At 42.9% G+C, this 17,437-nt stretch overlaps 2 protein-coding genes across 8 annotated transcripts in view; one reads left to right on the forward strand and one right to left on the reverse strand.

The window, feature by feature from the left end:
* Positions 1-14,606, reverse strand: part of SAMD12 (sterile alpha motif domain containing 12) — a 508,474-nt gene extending 493,868 nt beyond the window's left edge. For 3 of the 7 annotated variants that reach the window (XR_010121939.1, XM_063643531.1, XM_055287115.2), the window contains exon 1: positions 14,428-14,586. Coding sequence is in view for 5 of the 7 variants with exons in the window: in XM_063643531.1 (XP_063499601.1) it covers positions 14,428-14,440 (13 nt within the window). In the remaining 2 variants the exon portion in view is untranslated. Of the gene's footprint in view, positions 1-14,427 lie in introns of all 7 variants that reach the window. The other 4 variants (XR_010121938.1, XM_055287112.2, XM_055287114.2 and 1 more) reach the window with 3 other exon arrangements.
* The window catches only part of COLEC10 (collectin subfamily member 10), a 507,785-nt gene continuing 504,057 nt past the window's right edge, over positions 13,710-17,437 (forward strand). Inside the window, exons 1-2 of the transcript XR_008659071.2 lie at positions 13,710-13,836; positions 14,159-14,279. The gene's annotated coding sequence lies outside the window, so the exon portion shown is untranslated. The remainder of the gene's footprint in view (positions 13,837-14,158; positions 14,280-17,437) is intronic.

The following is a 17,437-nucleotide window of genomic DNA, read 5'->3' on the forward strand; positions in this document are numbered from 1 at the left end:
AGCTAATTTTTGTATTTTTAGTAGAGACAGGGTTTCTCCATGTTGGTCAGGCTGGTCTCAAACTCCCGACCTCAGGTAATCTGTCCACCTCGGCCTCCCAAAGTGCTGGGATTACAGGCGTGAGCCACCGCACCCCGCCAAATGTCCTAATTAGGAAATTGGATGAATATCTTTTTAGGCATCATCTTTATCAAATTTCAACTCTACTGCTTACTAGCTGTGTGACCATGAGCAAGTTAAGCTTTCTGAGTCCCTTTTTTTATTTGTAGATAGGGATGATAATGATACCTACCTGAAAGGGTTGATGTGAAGATTAACGAGTTAATATAACAAGCATCTAGAACAGTGCCTATCATGTAGTACAGGAATATTTTTCGTATTTTGTAGTTATAACACTCCTTATCTGTCCTACCCAGCACCTATATCTTCCAGCAGGAACAGTACCTTCTCTAAGTGCTACTACATCTAAATTCTTGGTGGCCCTTGCTCTATCAGTCATCTCTTCTATCCTTTGTATCTTCAAAATCTTCCTTGCCACTAAGTCAATGTACATAGTCTATAAACACTTTCAAATATTTTCTACCTTTTATAAAAGCTTCAGTTAACATGTTTCTAGCCTAGGTATAACCCTTTATCTTCCTTCTTTCAGCATCTTGCCATATTTACAACCCCTTTGACCTTGATCTCTCTCTTGCTATAACTATTTATCCCTTCTTTCCACCTCAGTACATTTTCCTCTTTTCATTTCCATAAATTTGCATCAAGAGTAGCCTTCTCATCACTCATTTAAGTCTTAAAACATTATTATATGGATTTGCCTCCCCATTTCATCAGAATGCCTTTTACTGCTTGCCAAGCCCAGTGGGCACCTTGCTGGCTGGCTGTGCATCTTGCCACACTGACACACCCCACTCAGAAATGGGATGTCTACTACCACTGGCTGTCTCTGCTTGTCTCCCTCAGTTTCCTAGTTTCCTCTTCCTGTCCCATTTCTTAAGCACTGCATTGCCTAGCAGTCATGCTTTTCTTACACGAGGGAATCTCCTGCTTCTGCTCACTTTTCTTCTTGCCTTAGATGTGTACGTAGAAGGATAGAAGGATTTGTGTGTGTTTTTTTTTTTTTTTTTTTTTTGGTTTTTGGTTTGTTTTTGAGTTGGAGTCTCACTCTGTAGCCCAGGCCAGAGTGCAGTGGCATGATCTTGGCTCACTGCAACCTCCATACTCTCTGGTTCAAGCAATTCTTCTGCCTCAGCCTCCTGAGTAGCTGGGACTACAGGTGTGCACCACCATACCAGGCTAATTTTTGTATTTTTAGTAGAGACAGGGTTTCGCCATGTTGGCCAGGCTGGTCTCAAACTCCTGATCTCAGGTAATCTGCCCGCCTTGGCCTCCTAAAGTGCTGAAAGGATTTGAAAGGTAACATGTGTGAGCACGTGGGAGGAAGGCACGAGATGTGGGAAGAACAGCCTAAACAAAGACAGGAGGGGTCCAAGGTACGGGAAGTCTCATTTAATGGTCCTCCATAGGTTCTTGGAAATGACAACTTTAAGTGATACGACATATTATGAACCCAATTTTACCACAAGTTAACTGATACAAACAGGAGTTATATTCCCACAGCATATTTCTGGTCCTAAAAACCTAAACTTCTAAATAAAGATCCCAAACATTTCTAATATAAAACATTGAAATCAATGTGAGCTATACATACATTTTTCAAAGTATGTATACATACATTTTTAAAAGATAGAATAAAAACAAGTAAGATAATGACTCACCCAAATTTTTAGTGAATCCATGAATGAGGGTGGTCATAGTGTGGTGGGCTACATCAAGGAACAAAAGTTTGCAAAGTGAAAATTGCCAGAAGCACCTCCGGCCACCATGCAGTTCAAACACAAAGGAGAACAAATAAAGTGGGTTCATTGAGCACTTCTGTACCACACTGTTTACTGTTACACATCTGTTTCATTATGATCTACTTTAAGAATTTTTATTTTACTATCATCTGTAGTCAAATGTACACTGAGAGCCCAGGAAACAGTAGCTGGGCTTGACTGAAGATTAGGAAGATTCCTAAGGGGAAGGAGTGGGACATCAGCCTGGAGCAGGAAATCCTGGCAATCTGGGAGGGACCCTGAATGCTAAGAGGGACCCTGAATGCTAAGAGGTTTGGACTTTATTTTATTGGCAGTGGAGAGTCCTGAAGAATTGGAAGCGATTATGTATCTACCACTCCCTAGAACTAAACAATCCCAAATCGTATCTTCTTTTTCACCTAAGAAACATTTCTAACATCTGCCCACCCTGTTCGTTTATTTTCCCTTATCACCCTATTATTACATTACTTCAGCTTCCCCCTTGTTTTTTCAATCTCTGCAGACTGTGAGCAAACTTTCCATTTCAGTTAGTTCATTCTATTTAAAAAACAAAACAAATCCATATAGTAACCTCTCCAGGGGAGTCCAGGGCAGTGGGAGGACCATGGCTGTGGGTATGGCAGCTCCCCTCTGATACACAGAGCAGAGCCCCTAGACAGCCTTCCTGCCCACATGCCCTGCCCATGTCCCAACCTGTTTTGCCATGACACATATATGACAGGAATCTTGAAGCTCTGGCTGGACTGTAAGTTCCAAGAGCAGTAAGTTCAATATCCATAGATTCTTTTGTATCTCCCAGTGTCATTCACTGTGTTGAGCTTATAGCAAGTGCACAGTGAATACTTACTGTTCAAATAAAATAGCAATTTACACTAATTGTGTGCTGGGGTACGAGTGAATTTGGAAGGCAGCATGAGAAAACAACAAAAACCCAAAGACCTAGGGCTCCATAAAAAGAGAGAATGCAAAAGTGTAGAAAGCTAATACCAAGATATACACTTTACTGAAAATTTGATCCAAAAACCCCAAAGAATTTTCCCCACTGCAGAGCCCAATTAAGCAATTTTTTGTTTTATTATAATGCTGTTTTTCTTAAGTAACCAAGGTTTCCAAAAGGCAACTAGCAAATCAGAACCAAATTATCGAACTTGAACAAACCGGAAAGCAACACAGTACAGTGAAAAAGCAAGGACTCTGGCATATGGCAGACATAGCTACAAAGCCAAGTTCTACTACAAATTAGCATTGTGGCCTCAGGAAAATTACTTATCTTCTCTGGACCTAAATTCTCTCAGTGATTAGGTGGGGAAAAAAAACTCATATAGCTCACTGCATTATGAAATCCAAGTTTTAGAGAGTGGGCATAAAGATCCTGGCTCAGAGGAATCACAAAATAACATTAGTTCTTGTGTTTACTCAACAAATAGTCGAGTGCCTTCTATGAGCCAGATATGGTTGTAGGCACTGCTGATGGATTAGAGAATAAAAAAGGCAAATACATGTGCTCATGGACCGGAGATTACTATCTTTAGCCCTTGTGATAACAGGATAAAAGCTCCAGTCTCTCTCCCCATGAAAATACACATAATTTCCATATACAAATTATGCCTGCAGTTGCAAGGCAGTCAAGGATCTCATGAAATCCTGCAGTTCCCTCTTGTGATCTTACTCTATCCCTAGATCAGTCAGGGTCTCCTAAATAAGTTTAGTAAGAATGAATCAGGATGCATATTAGATTCAGGACCCCATTTCTGATTTACCTGAAAAGATTACCCTAGGGTGGGAAGTAGGAATATGGATGTTATCAAGTGCCCCAGGAGAATTTTATCATCTAAGGAAACACTGCCTAAGATCTCAGACTCTGGCACACTTGGTTTTCCTAAGCTTACCCACCCTATTATCTAATTATAAATCAAATTTCTTGGTTTTCCTAAGCTTACCCACCCTATTATCTAATTATAAATCAAATTTCTTCTACCTGGCATAATAGGTACTCAGTGTACTTCTAACTGATGGGAAGTGAATGCTATACCCACATACACTTCCCTAGATGACTAACACAAAATCATCAGTCCCATAGTTTATCCAGGCAGAATTATCTACTAAACGACCACAATGTAAAAAGGCTTAGAAAGCAGAAAAAAATGCGCAGTAAAAAGCTTAGAAAGCAGAAAAAAATGAAAGGCAAGAGCTAAGTCATCACAAAGCACTGATACATACCCGGTGCTACTCTCAGAGATGGAAAGAGAACAAAAGGGTAATGACTCGACTGAGGCAAGGATTTGGATGCCCCATCTCCAACTCCATCCATCCTTGTCCCCGTCCCCATTTATTGGTTACTAGTTTCACCTTCTCTTCCACCAAAAATATCACTGGTCATCAAGCAGGAAATAGACAAACTTCCAACAAAATCAAGTACAAAGTACACCTATGGGAGCCTCGTTAATAATCATGTTTTTCCTCCATGTACCGCACAGGCATATTCTCCAAAAACAAAACCCTCAACTGAAATGTTCACATTTGCAACCTCAGACAACAAGTATTAGGGCAACCATTTGTCTGGGAGTTCTGTAGTAATCCTAAATTCAAATATTCCATTCTATGGTCCCAGAGACCAGTGGTAATCCCTGGAAAATCCCAATATGTCAACATCCAAATCACATAGTCTTTTGCACTTGGAAGCAATCCCACTATCAGGCCCCAAACCCAATATGTGGCTGAGTAAAATGTGGCCTTTGCAAGTGAACCAAGCACTACTCCCATTGTATAAATGAACATCCAACGCAAGACTCAGTTCTAAATCCGAATCACACAGCACAGCAAAATATAAGCCTCACCCCTGCCATCCCCAAAACTTAACCATACAAGAAACGGTCAACTAACCTTTTCTCAGGCTTCACAAGATGGAGTCCATAAGCAACCTTGGCAGGCAAGACCAATTCCTTCCAGGGACAGGTAAGTTTTTCCCTTTCTAGCTAAATTCATCTTGTGTGACCTCTTATACTTAGTCTTCCCTTTCCTGTCTTGCCTAATTTTCCCCCAAAATAAGCTCTCCCTGGCCTGTCTTCCTTATCTGATTATTTTTCTACAACAGCAAAATCACAAAACAGAACTTGATGACAAATTCTTATTACAAGATAAAATTTAGAAGCTTTCTTTTGTATGCCAAAACAAGTGGCATTTCTGGGCTATATCCATGCTTGATGTCTGTACTGAACTGGTAATCAAGGGGAATATCTGCCATAGTAATACTGCCCAATCTTGTAGCTGCGTAGCTCAAGAAACTCACCTCTGGACAACTGTGTCCTTCTAATCCCTTCCAACTACCTGCATAGCCCCATTAATCTAACTCTCTTGTCCTTGTGAGGTTGTCATTATCAGAAGATAAGCACAGGGAAAAAATCCAAATAAAAGAACACATGTGAGACACCGTCAATCTGGAAAACCACTCAGCAGTTTCTAATACAGGTAAAACATACTCACTATATGACTTGAAAATCCCACTCCTAGCTATTTACACAAGAGAAATAAATTTAGGTTTGCACAACCTGTAAGCAACTGCTTTTAGTGGTTTACTCATGATTACCGATTACAGGAAACAACCTAAATGTACTTCAATTGCTGAATAAACTGCTGTATAGATATTCCATGGAATATTAGTGAGCGATGAAAAGAGCTGAACTATTGAATCAGGCAACAACATGGAAGAATTTCAATGCATTACACTCAGTGAAAGAAATCAGACTGAAATGGCAACACAGTGTATGATACCATTTATATTAAATCTAGAAAAGGCAAAAGTCTAGGGACAGACTTCAGAGCAGTAGTTGTCAGGGGCTGTGGGTAGAGGGAAGGACTGACCACAAAGGGGCACAAGGAAACTTTACAAGGTGTTCAAATTGCTCTGTATCTTGATGGTGATAGTGGTTACAAGACTATACATTTACCAAAACTTAAAGAACTACAATAGCTGATTTTACTGTATGTAAATTGTATCTAAACAACCTAAAGTTTAAAACCAATTTAAATACCAATAAAAAGTCATGAAAGAGTAAGGAAGAAAAAGAATACACTTGAAATGGGGGCTAGAGTTTCAAAATTAATAGTGAGTTCCAATGGTACTTTATCTTGAAAAGAGAAAGGGAGAAGTTTATCTGATATTTAACCAAATTTAGGTTATAATTATGTGTTAATTCTTAGAACAAAAAAATCCATTTTTTATTTGTTATATAACTTCAGCAACAGGACTTATGTCAGCAGGACAAAATATCTTTCATATCATACTTGACTTTTCATAGCATGATTATAAAGGAGATCATTTTTCCCCAAAATATTTAGAGCATCTCTTTTCACTAAAGACTTCTCTTCATCCCTAAAAGGTCCTAATATTTCTCTTTAATGCCTATCAAGTCAATATCTTAGTCAATTTTCTCTTCTTTAATGGTTATTTGGCTTAACTCAGTCAGATCTTAATTGGGCCATGGCATATGATTCCAGCAGTTTCCCAATGTCACTTTCATGGAGTCCATGAACTATTTTCTCTTTTGCAAGATCTGAAATTTCTCTTTGTAATCAACTTACTTTGCATACATATTGTATGGATGGGTGATGATCAGACAGTCAGAGAGAGGCCAGCCTACAAAATTGCTGGTGTTAAGTGGCAAGTAAATTTGTGGTAGAGAAAAATTATGTAAGTGATGAGTCTTTAGTGAATATAATCATAACATTTACTTCCCTCTGTTGCCTCATGACTGCACAGAGTCAGATAACGAATACATCAAATAATATATTTTAAGCTGAGGATGCCTTGTATTTTATCAATTACACTTTGTTGGTGTTCTTCCAACTCTGATAACCTACATTCCCTCATTGAGCACGCACCATTATGCCAGACTGTAATATCATGGGGCTATAAAAATGCTATAAAAATGGCTTAGATGCTTTCATAAGTATGGCAGGAAGACAAGGTGAAACAGACAGCATCATCACTATCATCTTGTCTAACATCTTACTCAGTGTTTACTGAGCACCTACCACAAACCAGGTCTTAAGAGCTTCCCTCATACTAATTTAACCTTCTCAACATGCCTGTGAGGTCATTACCATTAATATTCTCATTTGATAGACAGGCAAAGGAGTCTCAGAGCTGTTGAGTGAATTACCCAGGTACTCAGCAGGCCCTGTGCGGAGCTGGGGTTCACATCTAGCCTGGTTGCAGATCTTGCACATTTAAAAACACTGTGACTGCTATGATCCCCTAGGAGAGAGTCATGCACTGTGGAGGCAGTGACAAACCATGAGCAGGCCTGAGCCCATTCTGTACCCCACGTCTCAAGGGCAGCTGTAGCTCTGAGAGCCACACCCCATAGCCAATCCACAAACATCTGTCAAATCACTTGAGAGTTAGGATTTGCGGAATAGAACACAAACACCTTCTGCAGCAGCAAGGGAGGGTAGCAGGGAGGAGCAAAGGAACAAAACTTGCCAACAGCCCCAGCACTCTGGGAAAGAGGCTGCTGAAGGCAGTGAGGTGGGCCACCACTGTCACCCGACAGCTGCTGTCCTGTCCTGCTCTTCACGCGAGAGGCAAGCTGTACAAGCAGCTTCTTGCACCCACACTTTAGAAAAATCAGACTAAATATAGCCAAGTTTGCTCTCATGAGCCAGCTCAGAGCGGGTGGTGCTGCTACATTCCACTTCAGAAAACTGGGGAGGAATCAACTTGATTTACAAGAGAGCAGCTTTCCACGCTTGCTCTTGTGGTTTCAAAAGGACCATATGCAAGATCCAACTGGACTGTGGGGAATGCTGCAGGTTTGGCCAGGCAGATAATAGAGCCCTTAGGAAAAGGATTTTACCAGACATGAGTTAGGAGGCTCCCCATTCGCTTTCCTTCCTATAAAGGGCTAAACTACCACATCCCTGGGACATGGGGGAAATCCACCAGGAAGCATGCATTATACATGCACTATTCAGTTTCGTGCCCTTTCCCCGATTCCCACCCATCAAAATCCTACTCAAAACCTCACTCAATGCTACCCCTTTCGTTATGCTATCCCCATCCAGCTCAGAACTAAATGCTCCATTTGTTCTCAGACCTCCCACGTCACGGTGCTTGTACTTTTATTTAGCACTTATATCATTCAGTCTAATCTGCTTCTCTGTCTCCTTCCCCCAGTGGAGGCTGCAGGGGAGGGCCGGGGCTGGCAGGGGGCAGAGCGGGCTAAGCTCCCTTCCTTATTACACTCCCCACCACATCTCGTAGAGTTCCTTGTACATGGGTGCTACTCTACTGCTTATCAACAGAAATGCACAATCTGCTTGAATGCCTGTGAATGAGCATTTGCAATATCTCCTCTTTCTCATAATTAAATGCACAACAGCTGACACTCACTCGCCAGAGTTCAGGCATGGGCTTCAGATCCCCAGCTCCCCCTACCCTTGTAACATGTCACCACATCATCCACTGTGACTCAGCATTACAGAACACAGCTACACCAGCAAAGGTTTCCCAGTTTCTGCTTCTCAGCACCAGCGCTTGTTTCTTCAGGCGTGAGAAAACAGCAAGGCAGATGAGAAAGAAAGGGTGGGATAAAAGGAATTAGGAAGGGCTGGGCTAGGAAATACGACAGTACAATTAGACTGAAACTCTGTCTGAACTAGCTAAGAGGGCTACAAAAGAGATGGGGGTGGCAGGAACCGCTGCCACAGCAAGTTTCAAACTAGGTTGGAGGCCCCATTCTTGTTCACACAGTCACTGGACAGGAATTTCCAATGATGAACTTCTAGCTGTCATTCTCCTTCCTAAAACAAAGTGATAAACAGAAACCGCTGGTGCAGGAGAGTCAGATCTGTTGGTATAGAGAACATAATAAAAATAAGAAAAAAAGATCCTCAGGAATAAGTGAATGGGAGAGAATCAGGGAGTAATTCGTTTAACAATCACACCATGAAGCTGCTGCAGGGATAAGTACCTATGAGGGAAACTTGTCCATCATCTCACTTGTCCATCATTTCACGACATCTGCTCTGTAGAGGAACACAGTTGGAAGTTCTCATTAAATATGTATGGGAGTTACTGTGGGAATGAAAAGCAGTCATAAACCTGCCCATTCCTTCATTTGTCTCCATTCATTCATTCAAGCTTCATGGATGAGACATGAGACATAGTCCTTGCCCTTAGAAAGTGCCACCAGTAGAAGAGGTACATTCAAATGATGTTCCCAACAAGAAAAGGTAGTTAGGAAAGCATAGGTGAGCTAGCACCAAGAGAATCACACAGAGGCAGGACAGAGCTTCTTGTGTTCTATGAAGGGAAATCCATCAGAATTACACTTCTGGACTCGCTCTTCACCCTCTGGGTCCTCCTCAGGAGAGGAGAAATCAACTCTCTGATGAGCAAGTCTGTGAAAAGGCACAAAGCATAGGTTCCCCACCTCTTCCTTTGGGTCCCACCTGCCTGCTGCAGGAGCCCATGTTCTCTCTTCCCTCCAGCTGCCAGTGGTATAGAGCAGGGGTCCCCAACCCCCGGGTTGTGAACTGGTATCGGTCCGTGGCCTATTAGGAACCACGCCGCACATCAGGATGTGAGCAGTGAGCAAGCAAGCATTACCGCCCAAGCTCTACCTCCTGTCAGATCAACGGAGGCATTAGATTCTCAGAGGAGTGCAAACCCTACTGTGAACTGCACGTGCGAGAGATCTAGGTTGCACATGCCTCATGAGAATCTAATGCCTGATGATCTGAGGCACAACAGTTTCATCCCAAAACCATCCCCCATGGAAAAACTGTCTTCCATGAATCTGATCCCTGGTGCCAAAAAGGTTAAGGACCACTAGTATAGAGGGAGGCATCCCTATGACTGGTAAGTTCACTGCTGCATACAATATTAGCAAGCCCACTTACCCTCCAACCCAAAGTCAGAAAAAAATAACCCACTATACGCTTGTGATAAAAATGATGTTTTTATCTCCCATGTGACTCCTTTTACTCTCTGTGATGCAGTGCTGAATTCAAATCATCATTTATGGGGCTGCAAAGCCCAGTGTTTACCATGACTGCTTCTATTTGTCACAAACGTTTGATGCTATCTCATTTCCCATTTTCCCAGTCACTGTTATTATTACTTAGCCTTACAATATTTTGGTGATGAGTAGTTTCTTCACTCTCCTACAGGAGAAAAAACATAGAACCTGAGCACTGAATGACTTATCAGGAGATATTTGGTAAGCTAACATGTTCATTTATGATGGAAAATTCAGATCCCTTAATATAGATGTCATTAAGAGCGCAGTCTTGCATTTGACATGTTTTTCTTGGGGAGAGAGGTGAGTGCTGAATATTGGAAATCATTTTCTGCCACGTGAGAGGTGCTATTCTGTTAGACTTGGAATAGAAATTACCATGTACAATGTCCATCCTCCCTACTTTTTTCATGAATATCTGAGGACAAAGCAAGAAAAGGAATTGGGGATGAGGGGTAAAAAACCCTTCTCTAGCTCTGGGGACTTGTGTGTTTATATGTCATTCACGAAACAATGACTGTGGGCCTCCTAAGTGCCAGGCACCATCCCTGGAATACAGAGATGAATACAAAGATCAATACGACACTGTCCCCAATGAATCCACATTTTTCTTCTCCCTGAATAATATTGCAACCCATTTCTGTTAGAAAACATCAATAGGTGCAACCATCTATACACAGTCTGTCCATAGAGAATGGATTAGTTTGGGGTCCCTGCTACCTCCTTCCAAGAGGTCCTAGTTCCTAGTTCTGCTAATTTGTTTCACAAGACATTGTTTTTTTAAAAAAAGGCAATGGATGCCAGTATAATCCTAATCCAAATGCAGACCATAAGGTCGTACCCTGTTCTGTGGCTGGAAAGCACACCTGTAAGCTGCTCATAAATGCAAACCATGGGTCACAACCAGACTAGGAGACATAAATAGGATGTTGCAAATAAACTAAGAAGAAAACATAACCCAGAGTAGTTACAAAACAATAAACAAAGGGCACCTCTTTTCCATCTTAAACACACAGCTGCAGGTTCAGCAAAGTGAATGAGTGAACTACTTGCTATTAACACTTACAGATTCAAGTTCAAGTTTACTTAAGAAAAATGTTACACATAGTAAAAAACCTTCTAATTTGCTACTAATTAGAAAAACTGGCTGGCATGAATAAGTGAAAATTCAGGATATAAAACACATGCCAAATAGTATAGCTTTTCTTAAGATAAGGGATGAAAGTACAAGTGATATTTACTTAGAATGCAGGTTCCAGGCACCCTTCTAGAAGCCCTCTTCTTTATTTAATCCTCACAATGGGCAGGGCGCGGTGGCTCACGCCTGTAATCCCAGCACTTTGGGAGGCCGAGGCGGGCGGATCATGAAGTCAGGAGATGGAGACCATCCTGGCTAACATGGTGAAACTCCGTCTCTACTAAAAGTACAAAAAAAATCAGCCGGGCGTGGTGGCGGGCACTTGTAGTCCCAGCTACTCAGGAGGCTGAGGCAGGAAAATGGCGTGAACCCGGGAGGCGGAGCTTGCAGTGAGCCGAGATCGCGCCACTGCACTCCAGCCTGGGAGACACAGCGAGACTCCGTCTCAAAAAAAAAAAAAAAAAAAAAAAAAAATCCTCACAATGTTCGCAGGAAGTAACCAGTAGTGAGCCCATTTTTTCCAGACGTGGAGACTAAAGCTTAGATATTAAGTAATTCGAACTGTATTTTCTATTCCAGTTCCTCTGGCAAAACTCCTTATTCTCTGAAGCAGCATTTCTCAATAAGTTGGGTAAACTGGTCATTACTTAGCCATGGCTTGGCCTCATGATACGGGATGGCCATGCACTGCAGGACATTTATTATCTCTGGCCATGGGCACAAAATACCAATAGCAGCCCCCAGCAGCAGTTCCTACATATCCCAAATGTGTCCAGGGACAATGTCACCCAGCAGTAGAGGAAAACTGTTCTAAAAGATTTTTTTGGCATCAAAACAAAAGACTGAAGAGAAGGGCACTTCGAGGTGGGCAGATCACGAGGTCAGGAGATCAAGACCATCCTGGCTAACACGGTGAAACTCCATCTCTACTAAATATACAAAAAAAATTAGCCGGGCGTGGTGGCGGGCGCCTGTAGTCCCAGCTACTTGGGAGGCTGAGGCAGGAGAATGGCGTGAAGCTGGGAGGCCGAGCTTGCAGTGAGCTGAGATCACGCCACTGCACTCCAGCCTGGGTGACAGAGCAAGACTCTGTCTCAAAAAAAAAAAAAAAAAAAAAAAGTCTCCCATCCTGAAATCTGTCAGAAGTCCCTTATTGTATGACGTTTAGGCTTCCAAGAAAGCCCCATGTACCCTTATAGAACCAGTTACAAAACCTCCATGAATATATTTGCCATGCAATTAATGAGCATTGAGTACCTATTACGGGCAAAGTACTGTGTTATGAGCTAGGAATATAAAGTCCAAGTCTAACCCCCAAGGGGGTTAGAGTCTAGTAAGAGGCAGATTAAGTATGATAAGTATTAAGATGTGAGCAGGAGGCACTTCCCATAGACTGGAAAGAGTGCTGAGAAGGCAGAAGAAAAAGGAGAGCTGGGACAGTTTCCCAGAGGAAGTGACATTTTCCCTGAGGCTTGAAAGACCAAGTAGTAACCAGGAAGGGACTGGTCCAGGCTGATATCTTTGCAAAGACCAAAGATAGGAATCATATTTGAAGTTCCAGTTTAAAATACTTCCTTCATTCTTTGAGACCTCATTGTGATTCAAACTCAGGATCTCCTGTTTACTAGACAGGTACTTTAACCAAGTAAGTCACTAGAAAATAAACTCTCCATAGTCCACATGTACTTCCTTCCTAAGTTCTTGTTTTTGTAAAGTCTGGCTTCACTGGTATAATCACCCATCAGGCAAGAAATAAGACAAATTTATACTTCTTACAGGGAACAAGAAATTGTTTTCGAGAACAGTGTGGACTAGCAACAAGGAGGAGTGTCCCTGTCTTGGGGACACAGGAGTGGTGCAGAGGAGAGATCATAATCAGTGTCATCTGATGGGTGACGTAGAACGGATACTTAAGGAGTAGGTCAACATATCCTTGGTCTCAAGCTCAAGATGAACTTTATCTCGGCTTTTGTTTTGTTCTTTGGCATCTGAAGTCTTGACTATCAATCATAACGATGCAAAAAAAAAAAAAAAGATTCTCACTCTACTGGCACATTTGCACAGAAAAGAAAACCTAGAAAAATCTTGATTGTAAGAGAGAGGATTTCATTTTTGTTAATAAAGTTAGGAAAGTTGGAAGCGGCTGGCTGTGGATCTCTGAACCTGAGATAGCCCAAAGGCAAGAGTTTCCCGAGTTTATGGGTGCTGAGTGTAGGGGCTGGGTTGTTGCTACTTAAGGTTGTTAAGACAGTCGTTATAAGGGGAGCAAGAGTCAGATTAGTTCAATTTCTTTCTCCTGGGGCAGGGAGGAGAGGGAGGAGCAAGCCAGCCCTTGTGGTTCCTTCTCGTCTCTAGCCTACAAGGAATAGGCTCATTTCCCCTTGGCAAGGCGCCTGAAGCAGCTGGCAAGCATGCCCTCCTCTTCCTACCTCAGTATCCCCTCTGACCTGACTGCACTCAGAAACCAAAATTCTGCAGGTGAATGTAGGCTCCCATTTCGTCCCACAATCATTTCAGCATTCAGGCACAGCTTGACCTCTAATGTGACATCACAAACGCTTCTGGTCCACAGTTTTTTTTCTTCTTCAGAAACTACTCTAAACAAGGAGGTTTGTGTTCCAAGGTAAGAGAACCTGAAATGAAAAACTCAGGATCCCTCACGAACAGGCTGACCCTGCTTTCAACCAGGAAGTTCAAGGGAGGCAGGACTGTACCGTCAAAACTGCAAAGCCGAAGCTCAAGACTGTAAGAAGAAAGTGGTCTTCAAAGAAAAGAATTCACCCAAGTCGAAAAGGTTGTTGCACTTCTTTTCCCTGGCTGATTACATTTCACGTCTGTAAACTTTGCTAAGCCCGGGGCGCTGGCTGTATAAGCAGAGACAGGTGCAGGGACACCTCTACCCTCTGGGTACATCTGCGACCGCCGCTGCTGGGTGCATAGGACGAAGGGCCCTCGACCCAATCCAAGTCCAAGCTTCCGGATGACGCACCTGGGCCGGGGACCTCTCCCACGTGAGGGGGGCCACCCAGTCTGCTCCGGAGGGAGGGGGCAGGGAAAAAGGGTATCTCGGGACCAAAACCTCATGCCGGATCCTCCGGCTTTCCCCCCATTTCCAGGATATCGTTTCGCATCAGGGACACTCGTCTCCACACCTCCTACCTCAAAGTCCTGCGCACCTAACCTTCACGTCTCTCCAAAGCAACTGAATTAAAGCGCCTACTGGCCTTGGCGGCGCAGGTGAGTGCCAAGAGGTGGAGGAGGAAGGGGCCCACTCTCCGCCACCCCCTTTCCTCGCCTCCCCACGATCGCCAAGCTTCATCGGGGATGTGTGGCTTGGGGTGCGCGGGTTAAGAGAGAGCTTAAAAATGCCCCAAGCGTCCCTTACCTTCCACAGCCATTCTCTCAGAGCTTCCCTAACGCATGCATAATTTTCTTGGCCGAGGTACTCCTCCTGCCCCGCGCTCCCCCCCTCCTCTCGCTTTCGCCTAAATATTCTGCGCTCATCTGCTCCAGGACCAACCTGCCGCGGTCACGCAAAGCGAGGCTGCCGGCTCCCGGCTCGGCGCGCGCAGGGCGTCCTGGGAAGTGTAGTTCCCTCCCTTCTCTCGGACACGGGCGAGCACCCCGACTCCTCCGCGGAGCGCCGCCTGGCCCCCACACTCGGAGTGCAACTCTAGCTCTCTAGCTTCAGCTGGCCAGGCCGAGCAATCTTTCCTGGGGAAGTTGTGAGGGGACCAGGGATGCCGGGGCGGGGTGGGGAGGGGGGTGTTCCCGGGAAGCGGTCTGGACTACATCTCCCAGGAGGCCGTGCGCTGAGATAGGTTCGCTGCTAAGAGTAGGGACCCGTGATTGAGCCCTTCCCTGTCCATTGCAAGGAGTTTGGCACCTAGCAGGTGTGGTGAGGTGGGCAGGTGACGGTGAGCTGTGTGATGAGCTCCTGCGAGCTCGTCCGTGGGCCTCTGCCGCCGGTACCGCCCCCTGGCCTCTTGAACCACCATTTAGTAGGGAGAGCAGGACCACTGTTCGCCTGTGGTTCTCCACCTGGGCCAGAGAGCGCTGCCCAGGGTGAGGTTGAAACTTGTTCCTTCGCACCCTGAGATGTATGGGTTTTGTGGGGCAATTCCGCCGGTTGATACAGCTGTCTTATCCTACAGGGTGGTTCAGGTGGCTAAATATTTGGCATGGGGGTGTAGGGGAGGAGGAGTGGCTTAGACCCCAGTAGGCAACGTCCCCAAGGCGTTGTTAGGAACAAAGTCTGGGAACCAGGATTGTACCGGAGGAGGTCAGATGAAAGCCTGTCTGGCTTCCAGGATAGGAGGCTTTCAATTTGCCTAGGCTTGGAGCCTGTTGACAGCCTGTGATAGGGCCTAATAATTAACAGTGCCTGAGAATCAGGTTCCTTCAACTTCTGAACGTATGTCCTAGCTGTAGGTGCTGGGTATGCTATAAGCAGACGTGATAATGGGAATCACGGGGATAGCAATACAATTCGACAGCTCTTAAAAATTAAGTTTCTAAACATTTTTTCCTGCATGTGAAAATATGGATACAGTTGTGGCTGGAAGGGGTAAGGGAATAACCTCGGGAATAAATCTGGCTCAAGACTGGATTGACTTTTAAAGGCCTTCAGTTTAGAAATGTATTTGGTACCACATCCACCCAGTCACCCATATATAATGTTAATCTCTGTAAAATGAGGAAGTACAAAAATCGGATTCTTCCCATGATGACTACTTAGACATTTTTGTGTGTCTTGGTCATCAGCCAAAAAAAAAAAATTTCAAAACAATTTTGATTCTGAGTGTATACATGCACACCTGTTGTTCTGGTCACTAATTACATGCTTAGTACCCCTATTGGGTAGTGTATAATAATAATACTTGTATAGGTACTTTAAAAAATACCTGCGTGTAACCATTAAATGCTCTTGTTGATACTTTAATTCTGAGTCCATGGAGCTGTGTACAAGTCAAACCTAAGCCTCCCTTTTAGGTACAGTAGAGAGAGACCCATTCAGTGAGACATAATTTCCATGGGAAAAAGAATTTTCCGATGTAATACACAGCCAAGCACTCTAAAATCTGGAAAGAACTGAAATCCAGGTGCTTCCCTACTTTATGTATATAAAATCACCAAAGCGTTAAGTGTTTTCTTTGAATGAATGTGAAAGAAAGCCATAGGACAGGTAGTATCAATGGTTCTCAACCTTGGCTGTGCATCAGCCTTTTACAAATATGTATTCCTAAGCTTTATCTTAGTCTCACAGAATCAGGGCTTATGGGGGTTTGGGTAGAGGCACTTAGGTTTTAAAAACCCACAGGTGATTCCAGTCTTCTCTGAGGGTGAAAACCATTGGTCTGTTTCCAAGCTTTTAAATATCTGGGTGATATTAAAATATAAAAGTCATTGAAATCTGTGGTTAATTTTACGACTTCATCTTAGCCCATCTTTAATATTTTTCCCAGTAATGTGCATTCTAGACGAGTTTTATTTTTAGTATAAATAAAATGTGAAGGAGATGTTAGTTTCTACCATATGAAATAGCCAATGTTTGACCATTTTTAAAACCTACAAATAGAGCAATTTCATGTGGTTCTGCCTAATAAGGGATAAACAATAGTTGTGCAGAGGTTTTCAATTCTGGCTGAATATTAGAATCACCTGGGAAGGGCTAAAGGAAAAAAAGTACATTTATCACTAGAATGTTTGAAAGAAAAAGACACAAAATACCAACTATTGGCAAGATTGTGAAGCAGTAAAGACTCTTATGTTGTGGGTGGTGTGCAAATTCACATAACCACTTTGCAAAACCATCTGAAATATTGAGCTGAATCTATGCCTTTCCTGTGACCCAGCAGTTCTACTCCTAGGTTTACACCAAACAAATATGCATACACATGTTCTCCAAAAGACATGTGCAAGAATGTTTGTGGCTGCATTATTTTAATGTTTCCCAAATGGAAAACAACTCAAATATTTATCAACAACAGATTGGAGAGATGAACTGTGGTATAACCAAATAATTCCATATAGCAAACTAAGGCCGATGAGCCAAATATGGCTCACCAGCTAAGTATGATTTTTACATTTTTAAATGGTTGGAAAAAAACAAAAAAGTATAATTTGCAAAGCATGGAAATTATATAGACATACTTACATAATATTTTCAATTTTGCCTCTTGTCCTACAAAGCCTCAAATATTTCCTACCTGATCCTTTGCAGAAAAAAAGCTTTCCAAACCCTCCTATAAAGTAATGAGAATGAAGGAATTACAATTGTATACAACAACATGATGAGCCATATGTATTAATCAATTGCTGTTAACAGATTATCCCAATATTTAGTGGTTTACAACAATACCCATGTATTACTTCAGTTTCTGTGGGTCAGTAAT

Source organism: Symphalangus syndactylus, chromosome 7 (assembly GCF_028878055.3).
Source record: "Symphalangus syndactylus isolate Jambi chromosome 7, NHGRI_mSymSyn1-v2.1_pri, whole genome shotgun sequence".
Classification (NCBI taxonomy): Eukaryota; Metazoa; Chordata; class Mammalia; order Primates; family Hylobatidae; genus Symphalangus; species Symphalangus syndactylus.